Source organism: Danaus plexippus, assembly GCF_018135715.1.
Source record: "Danaus plexippus chromosome 9 unlocalized genomic scaffold, MEX_DaPlex mxdp_26, whole genome shotgun sequence".
Classification (NCBI taxonomy): domain Eukaryota; kingdom Metazoa; phylum Arthropoda; class Insecta; order Lepidoptera; family Nymphalidae; genus Danaus; species Danaus plexippus.
Window position 1 is genome coordinate 3,197,348 of NW_026869848.1, and position 26,613 is coordinate 3,223,960.

Consider the following 26,613-nt stretch of genomic DNA (forward strand, 5'->3'; position numbering starts at 1 on the left):
GCGTCACAGACCTAACCAGCTTGTAAGAAAGCAATTAAAATTCCATATTGCGGTCACAGATTACTGAGAGTTAATAAAAATAGATTGTATTGTAATAAATGTTCAAGTCACAAATATACTAACCATTTTATTCTAAAATTGTTTGCAAAGAAATTAAATAAACAGGTTAAATATAATAAAAGAGAAATTCAAATATGGAAAAAATTTATTGCTTAGACACATAAAAATAGTGTTTAATACCAAAAATATGTCTGCATTACATCACAATTTCTATGAAGAGATTTGAGTTTCTTGTAAAAACTAAAAATTTTTTTTATGTCTTTTTTCAAGGCACAAATTTATACAAATCATATAATTTATAAAACAATCTCTTCAAAGGAATTTTTTCCTACCACAATCTTAATCAGTACAGTACCAAAGAGGTATCACACATTCCAATTATAGAGGTATAACAGGAGTGGCCTTATACACATAATGGCTTCAAACAAAAAAAAAAAATACAACAAATGGCAATTAACAACTATTTCATTATCATCAGCACCAAATAGTGCTGACCTCTACAGGAAACTTAAAAAGCTTTATCTTAAAAGATACTTAATGTAAATAATAAAAAAAAGAAATACTTTTCTTCCGAAGATTGAATGTAATAAGTAAAAGGATTTTCAAACATTTTGAGCCCATGATATGTTAACCGTAGCATGCAATCATTTTTCAGAATAGAATTACTGGCAGTGAGCTTAAGTACTAAAGCTTAACAAATGGATAATTTCATTTTATTACATCTAATTCCTTTAGAATCTCTTATACAAAGCTTGTGCACATTTGAGCATGATTTGTTCAGAATTATTTATAATCTACACATAATTTTAGTAATTGTTCAATTTTTAAACAAGCAACAAATACTAATATTACATTAATATTGTTACATTTAGTTTAACATTATTGAAATAAAGCTCAAGCATTAAATCCATACTATGAGTAATTATCATATAAAAACACGCTCGACACTAAATGCTTTCGTCTGAATTTTCAAGAGTATTGCCGTTGAAACATTTTTAACCATAAAATGCACCAAATAAAATAGAAAAACTTAGTATTTAAGTTAATAGAATATTATGCTATGTACTGTTTCATACTAATATAACAAATATAAATCTATAAAAATATTTGGAAAATTACATTTGTTTCTTCTCAAAAACCAGTAGCCTTGTTAACATGCTGGTGATGCAAGGCACTTGCTTCTGTTGATGCATGGGTAAAACATCCGGGGTGTTAGATTCAAAGTCCAGAGCAACTCTCTGGGCAACGAACGTTAGGAGTGTTAAGATGTCATTTTCAGTACCTGAATAACGAAGCTCCTCACAAAGTGCTTGTATGAACCATGATCCACGGGTGGTATTTCTCCAGGAGAAGTACCCAGGCACAGTTGAAAATACAATCAAAAAGTCTGCATGGATTGGTATTTTATATGGAGCACTGTGAGATGAACCATCTGTCTCAGTTCTGTTACACAAAGTAATACCTCCATCCAACTTGTCACCCTGGCAAGCTTGAATAAAGAATAACTTTGGTTTTCCTGCTAGTGAGGGACATTTATCGGCTGTAAAGTAGTACCATAGATTATCAGTCTTGTAATGAGTGTCCTTCGCATACAGCATGCCCATTTCCCCGTGGGTCAGCACAGCTATGAGTAGACAGTCATAATTCGAGTGATCCATTTCAGCTGTTTGCTGAAGGTACATGTTTACGTCCTCGGATTTCAAGTTGTTGAGTATGGTTACTTTAAAACCTAAACTCTTTAAAACCTTAGATAAATTATCACTATCGACGCTCGTCCCCGTTCGCTGTTTGAGGTTGTGTATATCAAAAGTCTCATGATTAAAAATAAGTGCCATACCACGTTTCGGATGCTGCATGTTGTACCTTTGAGCGTTACGGTGTACGGGCATTTTGGCATACCGATGTACGGATGATGAGTCAAGACTTCCCCATGCGTCGCCCTCATCTCCACCACCATTAGGTCTTTGTTCTTTTTCCACACTTCCATTATTTTGAATCTCGGAATCAGCCATCTCAAAGGTAGTTTACAACCACTCGTTTATAATAGACCAGTATGAAATTCAATGTAGGTATATATTTAGAAATTATTCGCTCAAGAACGTTCCTTGGCATCTAATGAAAAAACAAGCACCACCTTCTAACGTCTTCACAGTCTACACGACAAAATACAAATAATAAATTGTCCAAACAAAACACAAACCTTCATCGTCAACCACAGATACTCAATATTTTCTCTAAATTCTGAATGATTATTTAATCTGTACAACCTCGCATATTACGGCAGAAATACATTGGTCTTTTTTTTATCGTTATGGGTTTGTTTGTTCGTTCAAACGAAACTCCAGATTATGGTATTCTTGGAAATAGGATTATTCTGCCTTATGTTCATTTATGTTTCATTGAACGTTTTAGAATATCTTTAATGATACCATTAAAGCGTTTTCTATTGGCTAATGCAATTGTGCTGCATAACACGATTGACCAGTGTATATCTGTTTTATGTATTTAAAATACCCACATATATCAATTTTTTAAAACATGTTATGTAGGTGTAATTAAGTACATAAATTAGGTAGATTTATTTACACCTTCATTCATAGTTTTTTTTTTTTTGTATTCTCAAGCCATGTTTCGTAATACATTTAATCGTTACATATCGTTTTTGGTCAAGAACTGATAGAGGAGGAGGAGGATCTAACCACAATTATATTTTCTCAGTATTTAATAGAAGCCGTAAGGTGTTTAAGCAGAATCGATATATATATAAAAGAAGTCTTATATTTATGGCCACAATTTGAAAAAATTATTTAATTGAGATATCACCAGTAATTTTTTTATTTCCTCATCTAAATGTAATTTTTTAAGTTCCAAAAAATAATATATTTGCTCGTAATATGATTAATAATAGTTATCTTTACCTACCTATTAATTAAGTTACTATTTATGTCTAACTATTCAAGTAAATATTTAATATATTTAGGTATTACATAATAATAAAATTGTATATGGTAAGCACAAACAATATTGGTTACCATGGCTAAGTTTAAGTAACAACAATAGTTGTTTAACGTGAACGCCCAGTGGGAATCCTAATGTTAAGGTTTCGAAGAAAATTGTAATATAAGATGTCCATTTTTAAATTAAAGCAATGGTGGTCGAACCGTAATTTTCAAAATGATGAATTTGAGGAGGGGATACAGAATAGCACTTGTATTAAGGTCGAGAAGTTTAATTCACACAGTGATAGTGATTGTATAATAGTAGTTCAGGGAGAAATATTAAAAATATACAAACCGAATGGTCTGAATAATAATACTCCTATACTTTTAGAATTTCAATTTAATGATATAGTTTTACAAATAGAAACTGGAAAGTTTTTAATGTAAGTTTGTAACTACTTTTTGTTTTGATGTTTCATCTTTTTTAATTCATTGACTTTAAATGTTAAAGGGATAACGCGGATCAACAAATAATAGTATTACATCCAAACAGCTACGAGGTGTATGTTTTAGAAAGAAAGACCGGCCATATTGATATAGGTAACTGAAGTTTTAAATAACATGTAATTTTTCTAGATACACCTAGTATAATTGATTTTTTATTTCAGGAGAACAAAATTCACTGATTTCCGTCATAAAACATTCATTTACAAGGCGAGCCTATAGCGTCATTTGTGGTCCTTTTGGTAGTTCAAAAAGCAAACATCTTATTTGTATACAAGCCTTGGATGGCACGTTAAGCTTCTTTGATCAAGATACATTTTTATTTATGTGCATGTTTAACGACATTATCATACCTGGGCCAATATGCTACGTAGCGAACAGCGATCAATTTGTTATTTGCAAGTCAACTTGGGTCTTTGAGATATACAGGTAGAAGTACAGGTATTTATATCGGTGAAATAAATATAAAAGATAAATTAAAGGTAGGTACCTATTATTGAATCAACATTTTCTAGTTATCAACAGCTCAGCGAGTTTAGTGAGTTGAGCTTTAACCAAAACAATAAACATATTCCTCAATGGGCTTATAATGCGGGCGAAGAAATTCTATCTGTCCAGGTTATTCGTGTAGGTATAATCATGTTCTTATGTCAGAATTATATTAGATTTTAATGACTACTCCTTATATTTCAGAGTAGTAGTAATTTTTCTAGTATCTTGGTGCTGGGTGAGCGGCATCTTTACTGTTTCCAAGACAATGGCCTTATGAAATACATGATCAGATTTGATTATATGCCCGTGTGTTTCTTCGCGTATTTAATTGGGTGGTATTATGGTAATACTAAACTTTTTAATCTATTTAGACGAAAAGTGTCTCAAAAGCGAATTATTCTCTAAAGTTGCTTTCAGAGCCGAGTTCGCGACTACTAGTTATGGTGACATCAGAGAATTCAAAACTGAATATATACGAAGACACAAAATTATTATGGTCTTGTGATTTGAATCATAAAGCTATATCGATTTCGCGTTGTTTCTTAAACGCTTTGTCGGGAGGTATAGTTACATTGTCAGAGGACGGGACTGTTATTGTCAGTTACTTGGGTACGGAACCCGATTTAAATTCAAACGCGAGCCCAATTACCGAAACAATGGATCCTGGAGAGGTTCAGTTGCAAATAGATGAAGTCGAAAAGTCACTACAAAAGGTTTTGGACGCGAAAGAGGGTATTGGATAAAAACATGTGTTTATATTATATTATTAATATTTATCTAAAGTATTAATTGGGTTGAATGTTTTATTTTATAGAAATCGAAGAAACCTACGCCGATTTCGAACGTGTAGTAACCAGTAAAATTTCCATCGGCCAACCAATTAAAACTTCAACTGACTACACTATGGAACCAATCAGCGCTTGCCCGGTATTTGTAACAATTACAGCAAAAGAGCCTAAATTAATTCAAAGCATACAAGTCACGTATGACTGTACCGCACCTATTGTCAGTTCTGAAACCACAGTCTGCTTAGAGAATATAAATGGAACCGAAATTATTGAGACATTTATTAATTTATCGGGTTCGTTAAACGTTACCAGAACAAGTATAATGATCATCCTAACGGTCATTGACGCAACTGGTAAAATAAGAACAATAGAAAAAACAGCGTTTGTACCACTAACATTATTTTGTTCATTTGTGGAACCAGTAACAGACCATGACTTTAGTTTACCGATAAAGATAAACCGATCTCAAATAACTTTCAAAGATATATTTAATGGTGCGTGTTACTCTGATTACTATCTATACTTTGAAGGTCCACTACTTATCATTTTCATCACTTTTAATCAATATTACAGATTTCGCTGAACAACAACTAAGCAATGATCTTTTATCCGAAAACATTATTTCTTTCATATATAACAATTCAGATAAAACTGTCACTTTGAAAATTTCCGATGGCGTGTGTTCAATAGAAGCAAACACGTTTTCGGAAATAGTACCAATAGTTGAATATTTCATACAAAATCTAAATAACCGCATGGAATCAGAAGTTATGGATTTTCAAATAATCTGTGACTTCGACGGAGAAATAATAAGACAGATAATGCAAACCTTTTTGAAGTCGATTGAAGGTCACGTGAAAGAACGAATAATTTTAAAAAGTCTAGAGGTAATAAATGTAAATTATAATAGATGTAAATCAATACTGAAATTTATCACTGCATTTTGATTTTTATAGGAAGAACTCAATGTACTTCAAAGACAGTTCACCGTGATACAGAAACGACTTTTGGTTCAATATGGCTCCCACCCGCCTGGTAACTGTGACCATTTAGAATTTCTCATGAAGGACACCCACGAACGCATTAAAACCGTTTCAAACAATATATTAGAGAGCAAAGAATACGTATTGAGGTATAAAAAATGAATTTTATTTGAACATATACATGTAAATTATATGTTATAGAAAAAAAAAACATTTCAGAGCCAGCGGCAGTGTAAGAGGTGCGGGTTATCTTTTAATGAATGTACTTAAAGATGCCATCCCTGACAATACGAAAGTAAAACTTGTTGAGAACATGCTGTCGTTAAACACATTGAATAATGATTTTCAGGCGAGTTCAATTTTTTAAATATAATAATTCCTTAATTTAGTTACAGTATAATTATTTTGTTTCTAGGAATGGGAGGAAGCCGTTTTTCAGGGATCGTCATACATATTAAACAAAATATTACAAAAATCCGATAAAGACAAAGAAAAACTCGCACCTCTCACAGACCAAGATATTCTCTCCAAGAGCAATGTCAAAAAATTACTTAAACAGCTGCGTTTGATATTGGAAAAAGTTTTTAGCGAAATAAAGGACATAACAGACCTCGGGAGCGACACCACACGCATACAGGAATTTGTAGAAGTTATATAATAGAGAAAATTTTAAACGACAATAAGCTTAATTTTATAATATAGTATTATTAAAATATATGTAACTATATCGTATTAAAAAGCTTCTGCACACTTCTAGTGAACGAGAACAATTTCTATATTTAGGTTTAAATTTAGAATTAAAAGCAGAACGTTACATTTGAAATTCGAAACAGTTATTTTATTTTTATTCAAACAGTGTGAGAGCTAAAGAATGTTCATAAGTGTTCTTAATTTGAAATCACAAACATATAAAAAAATGCAGCGATATATTTTTCTATTTAGGTAACAAATGCAAACGAGATATAATGTTCAAACAGATGTAAGCTTTAGGGCATTGTAATAAAGTCAAAAATAAATAATCAGGCGACGTGTAACAGTGAGTACAAGGCCAGATTGAGGTACAACATGTGTACTAAAAGAAAGAGAAACTTGTCGCGTCATTTCTTCTTAGCGTCCTTCAAACCGGCGCCGGCGTTGAATTTGAAGAAAATTATATCACCATCTTCAACAACGTAGTTTCGACCTGAAAATATTAAATTTTAGGAATATGTGACATGTACACATTGACATTATAATTTGAAATTATTTATATTATGTTAAGTAAACATACAGTGTATTTAAGAATATTAAATAAGTGAAGTGATAGAAATGAAATTATTTAATATGTGTAATGTAAATATATTATGATTATAACGATGTAATGCAATAATGCAAGAATGAAAAGATTGCACAAATAAATTATATTAGCAACAGTATTTGTATACATAATACAAGATCCCACAGAAACAATTTCTTAAGGAATATGTATATATATATATATATATATATATATATATATATATATATATATGAATATATATATATATATATGTTTGTGTGTTAAAAATGCATACCTTGTTGTCTGTACTTCCCAGCTGCTTTACAAGCACTCTCAGAGCCTTCTTCTTTGAAATCCTTGAAGTGCATCACCTCGGCCATAATGAAACCTTTCTCAAAGTCAGTGTGGATCCTACCAGCCGCTTGAGGGGCCTTTGTGCCTTTCTGTTGGCACAAACAAATAACTATATAAATATAATATTATAACTTTTGAAGAACTTTTCAATCAATGAACAAAATCAATAAATGAACATATGAGTGTATTATAATATCATTAACCTTTAAAAAACTTTTTTATATAGTTGAAAGTTGATACTACATTTCTTGATCTTGACTGTATATATAGCTTTGGATCAATAGTTTGGTAGACACAGTATGGTCGAAAAAAAATTAAGGCAGTGTCTCATATCCTTGTTCAATTTAATGAAAATGATTAATTTGTTTTAAGCTTCTATTAAAAAAACTCTTTGTGAAAAAATCTATCATTATAAATTTGGCAAAATTCGGAATGAACCTCATTCTAATAAATAAAATTATTATTTATGTAGTATTTCATAGTAAACTAGTTTATAATAAGGAATGGTATGAGTAGTATGAAAATATTAGTTAAATTACCTGAATAGTCCAGGCTTTGACTTCATCTGCACCAGCTGTGAAGAAATATTCCAGCTGTAGAGACTTGTAGCCTTGAACAATGATCTTGTCCAATGCACTATAATTTGAAAAATAAATCTGTTTTATTTATAAACTATACATATTTCATATTTAATACAGATAAAAACTTTTATACTCTATGTTAACATCAAATTGTATGTTCGAAATTTAAAACATTTTAATAATAAACATTAACTTTATTAAAAACAAAACCAAATATTATCTATGTAGTTATTGGTTAATCAATATTTTACACTTTATAATTAAAATAATATATATATTTTACACTAAAATTATTTTAATATCTTTGATCATTGATAGATAAAATCATAAAGTGGAACATTAAAACATCATAGTTATGGAAGTTAGTTAGTTAGTATGTATATATGACGGCGCGTCGATTTTGAATTATTTTAATAATAAACCTTATAAGTAATTCAGTTGATTTGTTTCATAAAAATTATGAGCGGCCAGTTCCGAATAGGGAATTGTCACTGAGAGTGAGGACGGCCATTATGCTATGGACAGCCGTCAAACGAAGTGCACAAATCTAACCTATTGACTCATAATCCGTTTTTTATTTTATTATTTGAGTGTGATTTTAAATACAATTGTAAATAAATCGAGTAATAAGATATTGGACAGTACAAGTGTGCTTTTATTTTGAGTTCGAATCGTTACAACGCCTATCATGGATATGAACTACCAAGACTGCCATGAGGCACCATCCTGACGTTCCTATATACATATTTATAATTTACCTAGTTATATTGTTTTCCTTAAGGAACTTCTCCCTTTCATCGGGCTCCATATCCAACAGCTTGCTTTCTAAGGCACCAGAGAATGGTATCAGCGGCGCTCCGGGATCGTTTTTATCGATCCATTCTTTCAATTTTGGTAACCTGGAAATAAAATGTACGATAAAATACATTAAACAAATAACAATTGTTATAATTTTATATATTAGGTGATTTTTTACAAAATTATGGAAAAAAAAGTTTATTTAAATACAGCGATATTAAATATTTTTTTACATAACGTCCAGGAGCAAGCTAAAGTATAATATCTGATTTATTTTATTATTATGAATATTAATAAAATACTTACCATTTGTTCTTTTTCCTTATATAATCTTTCTCTGACAAATTGACGAGATACAGTGCAGGTTTTGACGTCAGGAATAGGTATTTATTCAGAACCTCTATCTGGAAAATTAATTGTAATGTAGTTTTAAGTCGAAATAAAAGATAAGCCAAATAATTTCTATACATACATCAGCAGCACTCCAGTCCCCGAAACGTATATGTTTCTTTTCTTCGACTAGAATGGTTTTGATTTTCGCTAACGCTTCCTAAAAGGGAAGACAAAATATATCACAGTTAGTCCTAGGTCCTACCAGCCCAAAAACATTCGTCAACAATTTTTATTTATATTCTTACATATTCTGGTTTAAGTTTCTTATCACCACCGCGGTTAACTACTCTATCCAGCTTCTCGATGTTCTGCATCAATTGCTCTTCGTCCTTAAGACGAAGTTCTTCTCCAATGGTCTCCAAATCCCGAATCGGGTTAACTTCCCCATCGACATGAATCACGTTTTCATCATCGAATGCTCCTAAAAATCATGATTTTGTAGAAAATCTTTTAAAGCATAATATTAATATCTTATTATGATTTAAGCGTCTGGTTTAGTTACAAATTATTGGAAATCTTATTCAAGGTATGGAGAATCACTCACTGCACAAATTAAAGATGGCGTCGCACGCTTTAATGTGTGATAAGAACGCGTTTCCCAGTCCCTGACCCTCTGCAGCTCCTCTGACAAGACCAGCTATGTCCACAACGTTTAGAAAAGCCGGAACTTTGCTGAAAATAACTATGCATTTAATAAAACAGCAATAAGTGGATCAAAAAATATCACACAGCATTTACACATGACCCACGTTTGTTCAAAATAACAAATGTATTTTAAAGTAAATTATTGAGTTAAATAAATGATAACTAGCACACCTTCTCAGCAGTCCTTAAAGTTATTCATGGGGAGTTACTTAAATGGATTTCTTATTGCAATGCAACATTTTTATGTAAAAAACTACACTCTCAGCCCTTATTAGAGTCCCAAAAGTTATAAAATTGTCCGAGTAAATAAAAAACAAAGTACCTGAGTGGTTTGTGGTACTGGCAGAGGTAGTCGTATCTTTCATCCGGAACTGGTACCCTACTTGCTGAAATAAGATATAGCTAGTTAGTTTTTTACACATAAGTGTACTGTTGTAACACATTATGATAATCAAAATTTTAGTGGTTTTGTACAAGGTGTTAATAGTGATACACAAAAAAAAATTGTTTGGTGACATGTTTATATATTTCGTCAGACACTTGTATCTTGAAGCTTCTAGACACGTGCCCTGTCTCTATTAAAAACTTTAATGTAATTTATCATAATTTAATATTTTAATTGCACTTAATATTGCGTGAATTTATGTAATTTTTCATATATAATTTTACTAGTCATCTTTAATGTTAGATAAATTGCAGCATCAGCTAGCAATCACTACATGCACTTTTATGTACCTAACAAGCTACAGAAGATAAAAGATAAAAAGTGTCAAAAAGGGGTGCTATAAAAACAGAGGCCATTGTTATTACGATCTCTTATTGTTAGATATTATATGAAGACTGCTCTATATACGTATAATAATAGTAAGTATTCTGTAATGTAAATAAATAAGCAGATAGCCTTTTTTTATTGTACACCAAAAGTAGGGCAAATTTTGGGATAAATTGTCGGTTGAGTATAATAACATCATGTTTTCATTTTAACTGAATAATCAAAATACTGTAATAATCGTCGGAAATCGGTATTAAAGTGGTGAATTCGCTATTACTACAATCATTCAAATCAATCACAGCTATAATACGATAGTTTTACTTTAAGAATATAAGAAAAAGACGGATATATTTATACTAGAGGTGAAAAAGGACACAGGTGAGAGTTCTATTATAACACTTTTATATTACATACTGTTATAAATTAGGGATCCAATATATATATATACTAACTAGTTTTTACACGCAACTTCGTCCGAGAGAACGAGTAGCGTTCAGAGAAAAATGTATAAAGTGTGTTACACAATGAATATAGTAACATACGTTTTAGGCTTTTCATTTTAAATAACCTAGATTCCGACTGTAACTCCATCTGCCGGGCTCAATCGTGAATCTTAACCGTCTGGGGCGCATTCAAATATATTCGTTTTAATCCTTCCAGATTTTAGGAGGATTTCAATGACATATACACGAAAAGTAGAATTATGTATATGCACATATATATATACAAAAGGAAAAAGGTGTGAAAAAAGTTTGTCACCAGTTTTCTTTTTATATATTATACATCCACTAAAAGTATATATCAGGTTAAAATTAAAGTGATAATAATATAGTAATTGCTTTATTATTCAAAATCAGAGTCAAAAAATACACTACCAGACGACACATATGATGACGGCTTCCTGACCGTACCTGAATCAATTTGTTTAATTTTGTTTATTCCTTTGCAACATTTTGGATAAAATGCAAATGGATTATCTATTGAGCGTAAACGCAAAGCTGTATCCGTTATTAGTTTACATTTTGATTCATAAGCTCTTAACGTTCTCGAATAAATCGGCAAAATTGAATGGTTCGTTTTCGGATTATGAATCTTAAGGTATAGTGCTATGTATAAAATCCCAGACAAACGAGTGTCTAAGCCGGGATATTTTGGTCTAAGAACATTTACTGAACAACATGCTTCAGTTAATATGTTACCAATCGTTTGCTCCAGGTAACCGAGATGAGGTAACTTATTTAATGTGAGTTTTGGTAAAACGCTTGTGTCTTTAAAAACTTTTATGTCATAATAAAAATGAGGACGGGCCAAAAACATCTTCAAACATCCAGAACTGCAAAATAAATATGTGTATTTCTTATATGTAGCAGCAAATTCGTTTTTGCCTCGAACAAGTTTTTGAGATGGAAGATTTTCTGCGTACGTCACAATACATATGCCATTTTCGTAAACTAGAGCAGTATTAATGGCTGTGACCACTGTTGGTATCTCCGGTATTTCAATTGTTACGGGATTTAAGAAATCTTCTGGCGATTCGAGCACGGTGTCCAGATGTTCAGGGCATATCCAATAAAAATAGTTCTTATATTGAACTACACCATTTTTGTCAGCGGGATATCCATTGTGTCTTATAATATTTTTGTGGAAGCAAAGCGGGCAAAGGTTTTTGTAACAAGACATTCGTTGTTCAAACATTTCGTTAGATAGACACATAACTTTTGTAGTTACAACGTCGGTATTTACGTGGCTTAAATAATAATGAATATCTTTGTTTATATCTTCTATTTTAGAATATGCGTCTAGAAAACAGTGCCATTGCGAATTATTTCCATTTATTGTGTGTAAGTTTTGCGTATCCCTATTAATCCAATTTCTGACAGTTGAGGATTTTTCGAGCCATTTATCATACCTCTTTTTAATGAAAGGACGTGAGAAAGGTGGTTTTATTTTTAATATGTTTGGGTAAATTTCATTTTGAGAACTATCTAATATAACTTTTTCATCGCTTTTGACATCGACAATTATAAGAGGATACAGGCCATATTTTAGTAATTGGCAAATCTCAAAAGGTGTTTCAGGAAAGCCATCCAATACAAAACCATTAGTCATCGTACGGTGATCAATGGAAGCTGTTAGAACAGCAGTCATAATCAACTCATTATCTATGCATTTGCCTTCTTTTAATAACTTTTTCATTTTGAACCCTAATGTAGTCCAATCCATGTTTTCTAAGATATGACGGATAGCCATTCCTTTTGACATACACATCAATCCATATCTTTTCGCAAGCTTTGCTGCTACTGTGCTCTTTCCAGATTTAGGAGGGCCAATAATACCAATGCGCAGTGGATGTTCCTTGTAAGATTTTATTTGGTCATTATTTATATATTTTAAAGGGTCTCTTCTGAATTTCTTAACGTTATCCTCGGAAGAAATAAAATATATATAAGCTCGATGAATTATTGGGAATACTTTATTTTTACGTTTATTCAAACTATATGGATTGAACTTTGTTTCGGGGTTTTCTGATATGAACACAGGACACATTCTGTAAAATTTACTCAGAAGGAAAAATCCTTCTAATAATAGCATTTCAGCTATATCGCAATTTACAATAAACGTTTGTTCTAAAAACGAGGGCGTCCTATTTCTTATATTTGATAATTTGGATAATATTTTACGTTGAATTTTTTGTTTGGATTTTTTGCCATCCACAGACACAATTTTTATTTTATTTTCAAGTAGCATATCTTTCAGTACTTGAATATTTTCATCGTCTATTTCAAAGATACTTTCTATTCTGTTGTTTATATGTTCAAGTACATCATCAGCACTTTCCCATACATTTTGGTCAACTGGTTCTGGATATTCTTGTATGAGCTCATTGTATGTTCGAAATAAATTAACATCTACATTGGCTGATCCCAGGGGATTAGCGTCAAAAATAGTGCTTTCTACAGATGATATTTTTAACGGCTCTTCTTCGTTGACTGCCTCTCCTAAAATGTCATCAATAATTAATTTTATTACTACAGTTTTAGTCACAAAATGCAACCATTCCTGTTTTTCTCTGTCTAGCTTATTTTTAGCTTTTAGTTTAGCTTCGGCAAGTTGAAGTTTCCATTGCTTAAACATTTTAGGAGAAATTCTATTAAGTGATGTTTCTGAATCACTTTCTATTTCTATTACAATTTCAGGAATACAAAAACATGAGATCATATCTTCAACATCGGTTGGCAGTTTTGGAAAACCATCAATTACAACGCCTCTGTTATTAAATGGCTGTTCATTCCACAACTTTTTTAATAAAGGCTGTAGTAAAGGAGACAGAAGGGGGGATCCATGTTCAATGTAGTTGTAAATAATTCTCCGTAACTCTTGTTCATTGAACGTTATGTCCGAAATATAGTTTAAATTTTCTTCATCTATTTGAAGTTCGACGACTTCTTCTTCGCCCACAGAAGCATCAGTAAACCTGTTCTCATACTGCCATCCAACTTTTTTAAAATGTTTCGGAATCAAATATTTATTTATAAAATCTTTGAAATCAATATGAAATAGCCCCAGTTCTTTTGCTATTAAACGAGAATAGGTCGTCTTCCCACTGCCTATGTTACCTATTACACATATTCTTAGCGGTATATCATTTTTGTATGGTTTATTGTAACAGAGGTATTTCTTTACGTCACGTTGAAAGATATCGACACATTCTTCTTTACTAAAGCAGTATGTTTTATTGTCATAAGATGTTGCTAGCTCCGATTTACCTTCCCACAGTACACCATAGTCATAAAAAGCTAATGGACAGTAAATATTTGTCTCGCCTAGAAACCGCGGCTCGTTATAGGTTAAAACATCTTTAGTTATTTCACTATCATCATCTGGAATATCCAGCCCTTCTTCTATTATTACGCAAGGATTAAAATAACAGTTGCGAATTTTCTTCAAAACTTCATCTATAATGTCTATATCACTCTTGTCTTCAATTTCTGTTTCAACAAAACATTTATAATTTTCTTCCAATTTTGATTTAGATACTTCCCATTCTTCACGAAACTTTTCCATTGTTTCAGTAAAACCTGTTACTGCATCTGCATCGGGTGATTTTTCAGTTTTATTTGCAGCGTCGTCAATGGATTCAGAGTCAAATAAAGTTAAGATTAAATTATCTATTATTATTTGCATATCTAAATATTTATTTTCTGGTGGTTCATCATGTAATAGTTTAGTTTTTACTAAGACGTCAGAAGACAAAAGGAACCTTTCTTGATGATGTTTGGTATATTTTCCTATATTAATGTAATGCTGAAGAAGATCTGCGTCGATTTCTCTATTTTCTATTATAGTGATAGTATAATCAGGTAATAGTCCAGCTTTTATCAAATATCCCCAATATTCTGGATCCGATGGAAAGCCATCAATTATAAATTTTCCATAAAATAGGCCCGTATCGTCTAGAGATGTTTTATCGATGTCTTTTACGATTCTAATAATTTCATTCATCAATTCTTCAGTCGTCGGATCTATATCTTTTTGTAGATCGTTGGTCACAATGTATGACGAAATTTCGTTCGTGACATCTTCATCTCCAAGAACTGGCGTTTTTGGTTTGGTAATTTCCATTAATAAATGATGAGGAGCATATTTTAATAAAGCATTTTTGTCTTTAAGAAGAGCTCCAAGTTCCACTAAGTTATCTATGGGTAAATAGGAAAGTTGATTTCTTAAAGTATAGAATCTTTTTGAACGTACTTGCTCACCCTCTTCACCTTCAATCTCTAAGGTTTTTTTCAAAATAGGAATGTAAGAAGATAGTGCACTGGATACTGTGTTATACCACGTGTTTAAATCAGACACTCTTTGCAATTCCTTAGCTTGCCACTTTGTAAATCTATTATCTTCTATCGTAGCCATTATTTCAGAAAAAATATTTTTTGCATAGGAATCATACTTTCTTTGTTTTTCAGTTTTTAAAAATGATTCAAAACATATGACAGGGGCCGTAAAAATCCAAGATAAACATTTAGCTATCATTGTCTTTCCAGAACTCTTAGTACCTAAAATAATCATTCGACAAGTTGGTTCTAAATATTTAAGTTGTAAATAGGGTCTCGGGTTTCTGCAAAAGGAAACCATAGCATCGAGTGAGGATAATAAATAGACATGTTTAAAAAATGTAACCGCAAATTTTGGATTTCCCTGTGTTGATCTTCTTTTCCGTAACTCAACTGGACATCGATTATACCAAGGTGAAGAGTATCGGTTAAAGCTTAGGGAGCCGCTACGAATTACATTCAATTCTTCAACAGTCTTCCAAAATTCTTCTAGTTCATCCGGAGGCTCGTCGATATACAAAGGTTCTGGTAGGAGGACAGGTTTAATGGGCAATGTCAGCAACCTTTCCATTATAATATTCATCATTTGCTGAATAGGTGTCCTTCCGTCTACTTTTATAACATATCTGGGGTCAAATTCTTTTAATTTCTCTTCTATAAGAGGTGTAACATATTTTTTATAGTTACAGATTTGTTCTGAAGAGTTGGTTGTAAAATTTGTAGGTTGTTTACAATTATATTTCGGATTAAAAGTATGTTTATCAATTCCCCTATTATAGTCGACCATGGTATAATGAGGTGGCCAACGAATATCGTTTTCCATATTTGGTGAAAAGGGAGCGAAAGTGCTTGAACCATTTGAGTAATTTAGGAATTTGTGTGTTCTTTTTATAACCACGTCTGAATTAGGGCAAGATATATAAATCACAATATCGGGTTTAAAACCAAAAAATCCCTGAACTTGGTTCAGTAATATTTTCTCTTTTGTTGTGTAATAAGGTCTAGAAACAAATATAAGGTCTCTGCAGGGTTCTAATAAGAACTTTGGTAATTCTACTACTATATTTGCTTCCTCTTGCTCTTCTTCTACTTCTTGTTCCTCTTCCTCGGCTTCAATTTCACCTTCATCATTTAAACTGCTTTTTGAGGAATGAGGTGAAGATTTTTTGGCTCTTCGTTTTTTTCTTTTTAAATTATATATCACGTCGAATAAAATGTCGTCTACAACAGAAATTGACTCTTCTGCATACAAACTATCAGAATAGTATTGCATTTTTAGACTAGACGTCACCATTGGTAGTCCCGATAATATAAATCCACGATGTTTTATTGCAGGAGATTCTAATTTATTTTTTATAATTTTCAAAATAATATCACTCTTGCTAACTTTATTATGCTTCATGTTGTAATCCAAACACTTGCCAACGGAACTTTTTTGATCAATTTCATCCTGAAGAACATTTTTCGGACACAAATGTGGACAGTTAATTTTTTTTGCCATTGCTTCTCCTAAATTATAGCTTCCACAACCTTGCTTGCCGAGGATAATATATGTTTTTGGTTTAGATAGTAAATAGCATTCCTGGGCATCTTTATCAGTCCAGCCTGTATAATAGTCAAGCTTATCAGGCAGTGGAATATCAGTATTTCCTAAACCGAGTACTGCAGCTGCCAAAGATCTCTTCTCATCATTATCATACTTCTTCTGTTTGAGTGTTTCATATACATCACTATAACTCACAACACTGTTATCAATATTAAGATCATTTATATTATTTATATCATTCAACTCAATGGTATAATTTCGTAGATTTTTCTTTTCTGACATTTTATTGAATTCTTAAAATTGTGATTATTTCAACAGACAAAACAATTGAATAATATTTTCATATAATACATGTCAATCTCAGAAATGACATTATAGTTTTTATAATATGACAAATGGGCAATCTGTACAATTACAATCTATTTATAAAAATTATTGCACAAGTAGAATGAAGAATCCTACAAGATTAGCAGTACAAGGAGTACTTCATAATTTACGTAAAATTATTATATTATAAAAGGACCATAATTTAAAAAAAGTAAGTTGGGACGAATTATAACTTATGGAAAGGATTTCTTTAGAAATGTCATACATTAGTGTAAATATAGTTTGATTAGATATATTGTGAAGACAAATAACTATTTTTCATAATTTTTTCTGTGATAATATGATTAAATATTTCAATATCTAAATTAGAATGCCACTCCTATTTTAATTTTTACTTTAAAAGTATTTATATATATTAATCTGACGTCAAACAGATTTCAAATAATGTTGTCAGTTGTTTTATTTTAGAATTGTAACATATATACATATTTCTGTGTTTATGATGAAAATATATAAATAAATATCTATATGCATAATTCTATTATTAAAAATAAATAAAAAATGGTACTTATTTTCATTTGGATCAATTGTGCAGAAAGGGAAGTTTTCAGCTGCTGCTTGACTTTTTGTGAGCACATTAAAGAATGTGGATTTACCAACATTTGGTACTCCCACAATGCCCACTTTTAAATTGGTCCCAACTCGGCCAATTAGTGGCTTCTTTTCTGGTTCTTCAACCTTTTTAGGAGGCATTCTGGAATAAGTTATGTATTTATTTAATTAAAAATTATGGATTTAAATTGTGTCAAAAAATAGTGTGAAATTTGCCATATAGAATAACCAATGTTCAAGTAAAAAAAAGTTAGCTCATTGGATTGCTACTAATTACAAATAAAGTTAAAATCACGCGTTATTTAAATAGTAATTCATATATTCAACGTGTTCGGCATTTTATTAGCATTATTTAATAAATGATTTAGTGTTGCCGGGAGATGCAATGAATAAAATAACCTCTGAACTCTAATATGTACATTATTTAAAAGGTGACAAAGTTTATGACTTCATGAATACAAAATATATATGAACAAATAAAAAAAACTTACTTATTACTTTATTTAAATATAGTTACTAATTACGAAATAACTAATTGAAATATCGAAACACGCATACAGTGTAATATTAAGACAGATGGAACTATTAATACGGAAATGTCACTGTCATATTATTTGACTTTGGTCGTATTCATAGACCATGAGGTGGAGAATGATTCTCTTGTATAGATTCAAACATTTGAAACATTCTTGCTTTTTGATTTAATTTTAAGACTGTAGAAATAATAAAAAATATTGTCCATATTTGTTATGTTATCGGAAGTCTCGACTGAATATATAATTAGAAGATATTTGTTTTTTGCAGTATTTTTGTAAATAGAATTAAATGTTTCCCTATTACATGCGTCATACTAAAAATTGAAAGTATTTTTTAAAGGACAATTGAATTAAAACTTATTATTTAATAAATAAAACACTTTAAAATTAATATTGATATACTAGTATTGATATATTAGATATACTAGGAAAGATTTCAAATTAAAAAGTATGTATGATAACCAACAAAATCTTTACTTTAAATAATCATTTATATATAACATTCATTAAGTAGCTAGAGCTGCCCATGGTGGTGACATTGGAGCTGGATTTTGCAAATACGACATCACAACTGCCGATATTGATAACATGAACGAGCTTACAATCTGAAACATAAATAAGAAAAATTTATTGGTTTTTACTGAAATATCTTAATCATTTATAAAATTATGACCCATTTAATAATTATAATCAATCATAAGATGCTTTGCTTACTTGTTTTGTATCGTCAGACACTCTTGAGTTGGCAAAACTTATGCTTGAACAAAATACAGCAGTCCAAGCGCACCACTTCAGACGCATCATCAATCCACACATTGAAAACACCATACCTATAATTTTTATATTTTTGTTAATGAATACATGGTTAACCAAATTGTTTTTTATAACCTTACTGAAAATTGCATTTCATCCAATTTAATAGTCTTTCTACTTTTCATATACTGTTCTTCATACTTCATAGTGTCTATATAGTTTTAGAATTGAATCAGGGAACTTGTGAATAGTAAGGATAATATTACTAAGAATTTCTCAACTAGTAATAAGAATAAATAAGGTCATAGAAGGAAGAAAAGAGGGAATAAGAGATGGTATAATTGTTAATCCATCAAACCATTTTGAATTAAAATTATGACATTATTTTATTTAACTTAAACACCTTGTTGGGTTGTCATACTAGTTTTTAAATAATTCTAAGGAAATTAGTTCCTGCTTTTGACTCTACAACTTATCAGTTATCTTTGTTATGACTGTTTTATATGGAATCAAAGAAGTAGGTCAAGATAGTTTGTTTTGTACCAAGTATGTTCATATAATCCGTAGTAAGGTCTTCTGCAGGAGCTGAGGATGGTGGTGGTGGTTTGTAACGACGTTCACGATCAGCGCGCCTTGGATCCATTGCTGTTTGCTTCTGAGATTATAAAACTTGGTTACTAAATACCAAACCCATGTATGATTATAATAGTATCATAATTATAATTATCTCTAACTTGAATGAAAATGTTTTAGTAAGTATTTTAAGACTACTTTTACATACTTTTTGCGTTTTTATAAGTGGTCCACAAATAGTTGCTTCTTTCTTTTAACTGTGTTTTACTTAAATATAATCAAACTATGCCTAGTATTCTTCTATACACCTTTTGTCTTTATCGTCTTCTGTTTAATCGGAAGGTTATTTTACACTTTATTAGCCTTGGTATCCTCCTAATAAAATAGCAAGCCGAGTAATGTTCCTGATTTGTGATTACTGAAAATATAATTTGCGAACGTCAGATATGATTATAGGTGTCTAGGAAATTAATTGCATCAAATCATGACGTGTGACGTATTCGGTATTCTCTTTGGTCTTAACTCCTTCTGTAGTGTCTATGATTATTCACTGATCTTACCATCATAAAAAAATTATTATTATATAATATTTAAAAATCATTTTTATATGTTGACATCGGATAGTAAGGACACCTATCGTAAATTAAAAAAAAAACAGACTGGTAGAAATAATATTTCTGCTTTAGGTATAGGAATGAGAGTTCGACAAAAAAAAAATTTAATTTATGTCGTGATTGCTCTAGATAAAATTTAATATAGTTTAGAGGTTATTCGGGTCATGTTAATTAAGTATTGTAAATTTATAGCTTTTTAAAGCCATTTTCTAAACAGAAATTATTAAAATTAGTTTTGACTTGTTTCGGTTTAAAAAAAAGTGAAGTAATAAGTTCTTTCTATTGTATGTGCTATTTGTTAAAGGTCTATTTATTTTACTTAGAAACACTGGAAACAAATCACAGAAATAGAAATCCACCTAAAGTACTGGTAATTAATTCATTAATTAATGGTACAAACCACTGTATATAAATACAAAAGTATATTGAAAAATTATTCTGTATCTTTAACTTAAGAGCTATATAAAGAAAATAGCTAAAAATTATTTAATAGGTATTGATAAAATATTTAGGATGCTTTCCTAAAGACTAATAAAAAAATTTTAATAGGTCTGTAGTCAAATGTTACGAGAGGATAATTTAAAATCTTTGTCTATTTTTATCCTGAATATTATTTATAAATTTATTGTAAAATACAAAAAAAAAGAGATATATACCTTTTCAAAAAACCGTTTCCTAGTGGATAAAATCAAAGTAAATTTTATACCAAAAGAAAAAAAAGTTTAATTACTATAGCTTGGCACAATTTGAACATACCAAAAACAAATGGAAACTATCACTGGATTAAAAAGCAACCCTGTTAATATTCGGCTAGAAAATTAACAAGGAAATGAAAAGCCGCATGTAATTATTTTGAAAGTAAATCGATATAATAAGGTAAACTTTAGGTATTTAAAAGTTTACTTATTTAAAGTGGCAAGTAAAAAAGATTTTGTTTAACCTTCTTACTTAATATAATCGAAAGACATGGCTATCATAATTGTATATAGTTAGTGGAAGGGTAAAATTAGGACTATCCCCTATTTCTTTTTCTATTATTTTACCTGATACCGAAATGGTGAGAAAACCTAAAATTTTAGTTTTTTCATGAAAACAAATTTATTTTGAGATTAAAAAAAAAACAAACAGAAACTATTGTATACAGCAGGTATATAAATGTTGGTTGTGCTTCAAAAACTTAAAGGGATCGATACCAGTTACTGGTAAACAGTAGGTACGCCTTAGTAGTTAGTACGAATTAGCATTTTAACTTAGTACCAACAGTTCTAAGGCTTTACATTACATTCATATATAGTCAGGTGTACGGATATAGCCGATTATTTATAGGTAGGTACATGAAATAACTAAATAAAGTCGTAATGTAGGCCATGGTGAATTTTTTTTTGTATGCTTGTTCTGTACAATATCCTGAGTGCCTACCTATTATGAAAATGAAATTATATCAGTTAACCTTGGAGAGAATATTTAAGATCCAAAGTCAACCTTGTACGTACCTTATAACAAAGAGCCTTTAATCATGAAGTGATATCCAATACAAACTTCAGTAGGTAAGCAACGCCCTTGATATTGCAAACCTAGATCACAGGACATTAATAAAACTTTCAATAAGGTGAATAATCTCACAACAGTTTAAATTTAATATATCTAGCTAGTTCCTGTTTTTCAATACATATTAGTATAAAGTAAATGTATTGATTTTCATCTTTATCGTTCTTTTTAAAACTGAAAATAACTAATGTTAATGATGTTAAATTTAAATCTGATGAATAACACCAATGCCAAGAAAGTTTTGAAACAAAAACGTTGTATCTATTTATAAACAGGAAATAATATATTTCTACTTAATATTAGATGCTAGAATAAAAAATAACTATGTTCATTGTTCATATTTGCCAGACTTATTCGATATATAACTTATTCGTTAAGGGCTTAAATATTCCCGAATGGCTGAATTATGCAAACAACTGATTTAATATAAGTGTTGTAAAAATAAACCATATTTGGAAGCTCTATGGTTGGATGTGGTCGTACACCATTGGCTAACGGTCAAACGCCCACCGCCCGCGGCTTACACGCTATGCGGACGCCTTACCTTAAATGAAATAATAAAAATACTATTTCTTACAAGTCAGAAATACATATTTAATAAACCACAACGTATCCGTTCGTCTTCATTGTCATATTTATAAAATTTAATATGGTATTTATTCGATATAACTCTACAATCGATAACGCTATTAATAGCAGTTAATTGAGACGCGAGTAGAATAGTAATGAGGTATAAAAAATCGGTCGCAAGTAGGTACCAGTAAAATAATAAGAAACTATTGTGCAGCGGGCGATTGTATGCAATTATTCGAAAGTGAGTGAAGCGTAACTCGGAGGCGGATGAGGATGTCAGCAATCGGACCGTAATTAACTAATATGGCGGATTAATCACTAGTTCAACGGTTTTTGCTCGTTATATTTCAAATTGGATCGACTTGTTTACAGTATAATTTATGATTGCATCACAAAGGGTTTTGATATAACCTGGCATAATGTTTTAAGTGATAAAAAATATAGTAATACAAAACAAATAAGTAACTTAGTAAAAAAAATTATATACTTCAGTATTTCTTTACCTAAATAAAAACTTCTTTTTGAAATCATTGTTCATATTTATTATAATTTAAGCGAAATCTATTTACTTACTGTGTTAATAACAATTAGGACATTTCCCAGGCCAATTTATTTATATCTCAAAAGTTACAGTTTTAACAAATGTATTGGTAGTCGCTTTAAAATGTAATGGGTTTAGCAAAAAGTTTTTAATAGAATTTTAAAATCGAACAGAAAGTATTTTTTTTACTTGGACGAAACCAATATGGATGCTTATATTATGTATGTTTAATCCTTACCTATGTACCTACTTACGGATGATTGAATCGACATGTGTTAATTAGGAATTGGATCCTGATTAGAAAACTGGTCGAATTTGGATAACTTGTACATTGTTGTGTTCGATTTAGGAAGGAGAGTATGCTTGTACGTATGACAATAAATACTAGAATAATTTTAAGTGTAGTGATGTGACACATTTTCTTCAGTCCAAAACTGTGAAATGCGATTGCAAAAAAAAAAAAACTTTAAATGTCTAATTAAATATAAATAAGAAATAATTTCGAACGTTAAAAAAAATTAAATGATATATTCTGTGAGTGATTTATAGTCTTTTCAGTACTGCCTATGGAAAGTTATCAATATGAAGTAACGTGTTGTCTCCATAGGTGAAGTAATTGAATTTGATTAGGAAAATCTGAGTATGATGATCATTGGTATTAATAATAAGATACCGGCGACGTCGAGATAATCTCGTTGAGTCTCGCCATTGACCTCGTCTTTGAGCTGATAACCGTTCATTAACGAATTACCAGATCGTCTATACTTAACGCTCGTACCCGCTCGCCTCGATTTAAATAATAAATATCTTATCTAAATAACGCTCGGGCATTGTTTTATCCCCTACAGAACCTAATGACTTACATTAGCTCAAATCGCTAATAAAATTAGGATCGCCACGTAATTTGACTTAATTTCGCAACAACAACGTCTGTTTCTGATATTCGAATAATAAATACAAATTGTGGTGTTATTATCTTTGAATCGCTTTCCTAATCGTGAAGATGTTACGTTGGAATACAAAAATATTTACATAAATAATATATATGTATTTATGTATATATTATAAACTTAAATTCATTATTTTTTTTATTCAGATAAAGGGCACACTACAGTTTTTGTTGTATGATATTTGTGAAATTAAAATATTGGAACTTTTTGAAATTAAGTGTTAGTGGATATTTAAATAGAATATGCCGGTGTTAATCTCGTTGGGATAATTGTCGGGGTAGTTCTGTATTACATGGGTCATATAATAAGTTTTAGTCTTAGATCTAAGATCTTATATAATACCTAAGCTGCTAAGGAATATATTGCTCTTAATTAATGAATGTTTAATAAAAAACAATCGATGTTAATATTCTAAAACTATTATGTAACCATTTTTTTGTGCCTATTTTTGGCAGTTCTTTGGAAATTTCATGGAAAATCGTTAAAGCTTAAAAATAACTGTAGGCAACAGTTACACAAACTAATAGCAACATATAACGGTTCTGAAATAGGAGTAGTCTTTCAAGTGTCACGCGCTGACTTGTCGCTAAATTCTTGCGGGGCGGAGTCCTTAAGATTACAATATGGTTCCTGGAGAGCCTAAGGATTCCTAATTCCATGGTGAGGGCTCCACTTCCGTTACCCGCTGCTCCGCAAATTGCCGAAGAAAGGGTAACTCGCGCCGCCATTGTCAAACGATTCGTACGTATAAAACACATTTAACAATGTGTAGCCGATCGGCTCTTTGTCCCGTTACGCACTCCTTAATTATGTGGAACGGTGAAAGGGTCATATTTTCTATTAAATTTGTACAATAATACACACATGGTGTTTTTTATACGTCTCCTATACCTACGTTATTGTTGGTTAATTCTACCATGTTTCAGTTTTGAAATGGAATTAAAATTATCTTAAGATCTAAAATGAAATTACGTTTCTCGATTAACTATGCGATTTTATTACTTTATTTTTACATTCTCCCGATGTTTTGTCTAGTAATAATCTAATATGAAAATGGTTTTAAATGACGCTCAACTTTTGGATATCATTAACTTAAGGTGTTAAGCTAATTGTTGTTTAAAATGTAGCTCCCATACTTTATAATGTTATCTGTGAAACGCTTTTTGGTTCTCACGATTTTTGCAGAATAACCCAGCCTATATATAATGATATAATTTTAAACGTCTGCTCTTAAATCTGGAAGTAGTTAAAAGTATTTGATTCTGTAAAATATATATCTATAATCCGTTTTTTTTAAGTATAATTTTATTTCATCTTATCTTTTTGAAATAACTACGAATTCAATAGTTTGTATTATAAAACGAATTTAAATATGGAGCTAGTTATCTTTATTCTTAGTACATAACAAATATACTTTATTTATGTAACCATCCTGTAGTATTTGTGCTCCAGTGTCGGGTGAACGCGCCATTGTTCCCTCATGAGCAGATTACTGTAATCATAACACACGTAATGCGGTAAATGATAAGTTACTAGAACTTAAAACATATGCTTTTGTGACTCATTCGTTCCAGTAGGTCACTTTATAGGCCCTCGTTTGTTTAGAAGCTCGTAAAATTGTACGTCCTATGCGGTTACATGAACGGTGTATTTGATATTTATAATAATGACATATTAAGTTCTTTTAGTGTAAAATAACATATATGTATTATATTTATTGAGTCTGTTAGATGACTACGTGTTTACATATGACGTTATACATACATGTATAACCTATTAGATCACTCGCTCATGTTCGTCTTATTATGCAGCATCCATGAAGAGATACCGCGGCCTGTCATTACGCCAAATGGAGGCAAATTGCTCACATCTAACGCACTGCCGATAATGCCAACTGCCGTAAAAGCATGTCTCGAATCGCTTCAGCATTAGCGAATAGCGTATGCTAATCAGCATTCTGAACTCACGCGGGAAGCATTATGAATTTGTATTTTGTAAAAGGTCTAGCTGGTGAAATGATTATGTTACGGCTTTGATTATATTGTTGACATCAGTATTGGATTTCAAAAATATTATGTTGTGTATGTCATAGTAAACCAATACGGCCTTTAATATTCTTAAAATATTATAAAATAAAAGAATGCTTCGATATTTTTTAGAAATACTCAAATACCTAATTGATAGGTATACTTACAACTTATAACATTAGGTATCATTAATACGTTCTTAACTATTATCTCTTTATTATAAATATTGTATTTAGTTATGAAGAGATTAGGGATGTAGTTTGTTTAACTAACACTTAATTCACACCATGTCCTAGGTAGAACAGTATCATAGAATTATTTGGATAAGAGATGCTTAATAAGCAAAGCTGTTTGAATACTCACATACATATGTATCTATCGAGAGTCTCCGGGATTTTGAGTATCCGGGAATATCGTGGAAAAATTTTCATGACACAGTCATGTGAGAATAGAAAACAAAAACCAGGACGCTAGAGTAACTGTTACTCGCATCACGAGTTAAGTTAATAGCAAAAGAATGACATTAGATATGAAAATTATTTTTAATCGTCACTAATTTGCATGCGTGATGGAAACTAACCACTGGTCCAAAGCAAGCCGACCGTGACACT

The 26,613-nt window shown here is 30.9% G+C and overlaps 5 protein-coding genes across 7 annotated transcripts; 1 reads left to right on the top strand and 4 right to left on the bottom strand.

Moving 5' to 3' along the window:
• Positions 1-187: 187 nt before the first annotated feature.
• LOC116767791 (caspase-1) lies at positions 188-2,269 on the bottom strand. The gene has a single exon (XM_032658286.2). It carries the CDS (start codon positions 2,070-2,072, stop codon positions 1,176-1,178), a length of 897 nt encoding a protein of 298 aa, XP_032514177.1. The 5' UTR covers positions 2,073-2,269; the 3' UTR covers positions 188-1,175.
• Positions 2,270-3,071: 802 nt separating this feature from the next.
• On the top strand, positions 3,072-6,596 carry LOC116767789 (protein PTHB1). The gene is made up of 11 exons (XM_061527553.1): positions 3,072-3,442; positions 3,511-3,599; positions 3,668-3,932; positions 4,019-4,130; positions 4,197-4,338; positions 4,413-4,727; positions 4,810-5,277; positions 5,357-5,670; positions 5,740-5,915; positions 5,986-6,115; positions 6,182-6,596. Exons 1-11 carry the CDS (start codon positions 3,186-3,188, stop codon positions 6,422-6,424), a joined length of 2,511 nt encoding a protein of 836 aa, XP_061383537.1. The 5' UTR covers positions 3,072-3,185; the 3' UTR covers positions 6,425-6,596.
• On the bottom strand, positions 5,911-18,506 carry LOC116767790 (obg-like ATPase 1). 2 transcript variants are annotated; one of them, XM_032658284.2, is made up of 11 exons: positions 18,379-18,506; positions 17,848-18,029; positions 10,118-10,178; positions 9,695-9,822; positions 9,396-9,571; positions 9,230-9,307; positions 9,064-9,161; positions 8,718-8,858; positions 7,918-8,014; positions 7,320-7,467; positions 5,911-6,949 (listed from the first exon to the last, which is right to left on the bottom strand). In XM_032658284.2, exons 2-11 carry the CDS (start codon positions 18,026-18,028, stop codon positions 6,864-6,866), a joined length of 1,194 nt encoding a protein of 397 aa, XP_032514175.1. In that variant the 5' UTR covers position 18,029; positions 18,379-18,506; the 3' UTR covers positions 5,911-6,863. The 2 variants fall into 2 exon arrangements, with proteins under 2 accessions (XP_032514175.1, XP_061383538.1); XM_061527554.1 differs by having other exon boundaries at positions 10,118-10,174; positions 17,844-18,029.
• On the bottom strand, positions 10,186-17,779 carry LOC133320162 (adenylate kinase 9-like). The gene has a single exon (XM_061527552.1). It carries the CDS (start codon positions 17,228-17,230, stop codon positions 11,411-11,413), a length of 5,820 nt encoding a protein of 1,939 aa, XP_061383536.1. The 5' UTR covers positions 17,231-17,779; the 3' UTR covers positions 10,186-11,410.
• Positions 18,507-18,876: 370 nt separating the features above from the next.
• Positions 18,877-20,222, bottom strand: LOC116767732 (protein Asterix). Of its 2 annotated transcripts, none has more exons than XM_032658190.2 (4): positions 20,058-20,222; positions 19,720-19,831; positions 19,138-19,253; positions 18,877-19,028 (listed from the first exon to the last, which is right to left on the bottom strand). In XM_032658190.2, exons 2-4 carry the CDS (start codon positions 19,817-19,819, stop codon positions 18,930-18,932), a joined length of 315 nt encoding a protein of 104 aa, XP_032514081.1. In that variant the 5' UTR covers positions 19,820-19,831; positions 20,058-20,222; the 3' UTR covers positions 18,877-18,929. The 2 variants fall into 2 exon arrangements, with proteins under 2 accessions (XP_032514081.1, XP_032514080.1); XM_032658189.2 differs by having other exon boundaries at positions 19,958-20,221.
• Between the last annotated feature and the right edge of the window lie 6,391 nt (positions 20,223-26,613).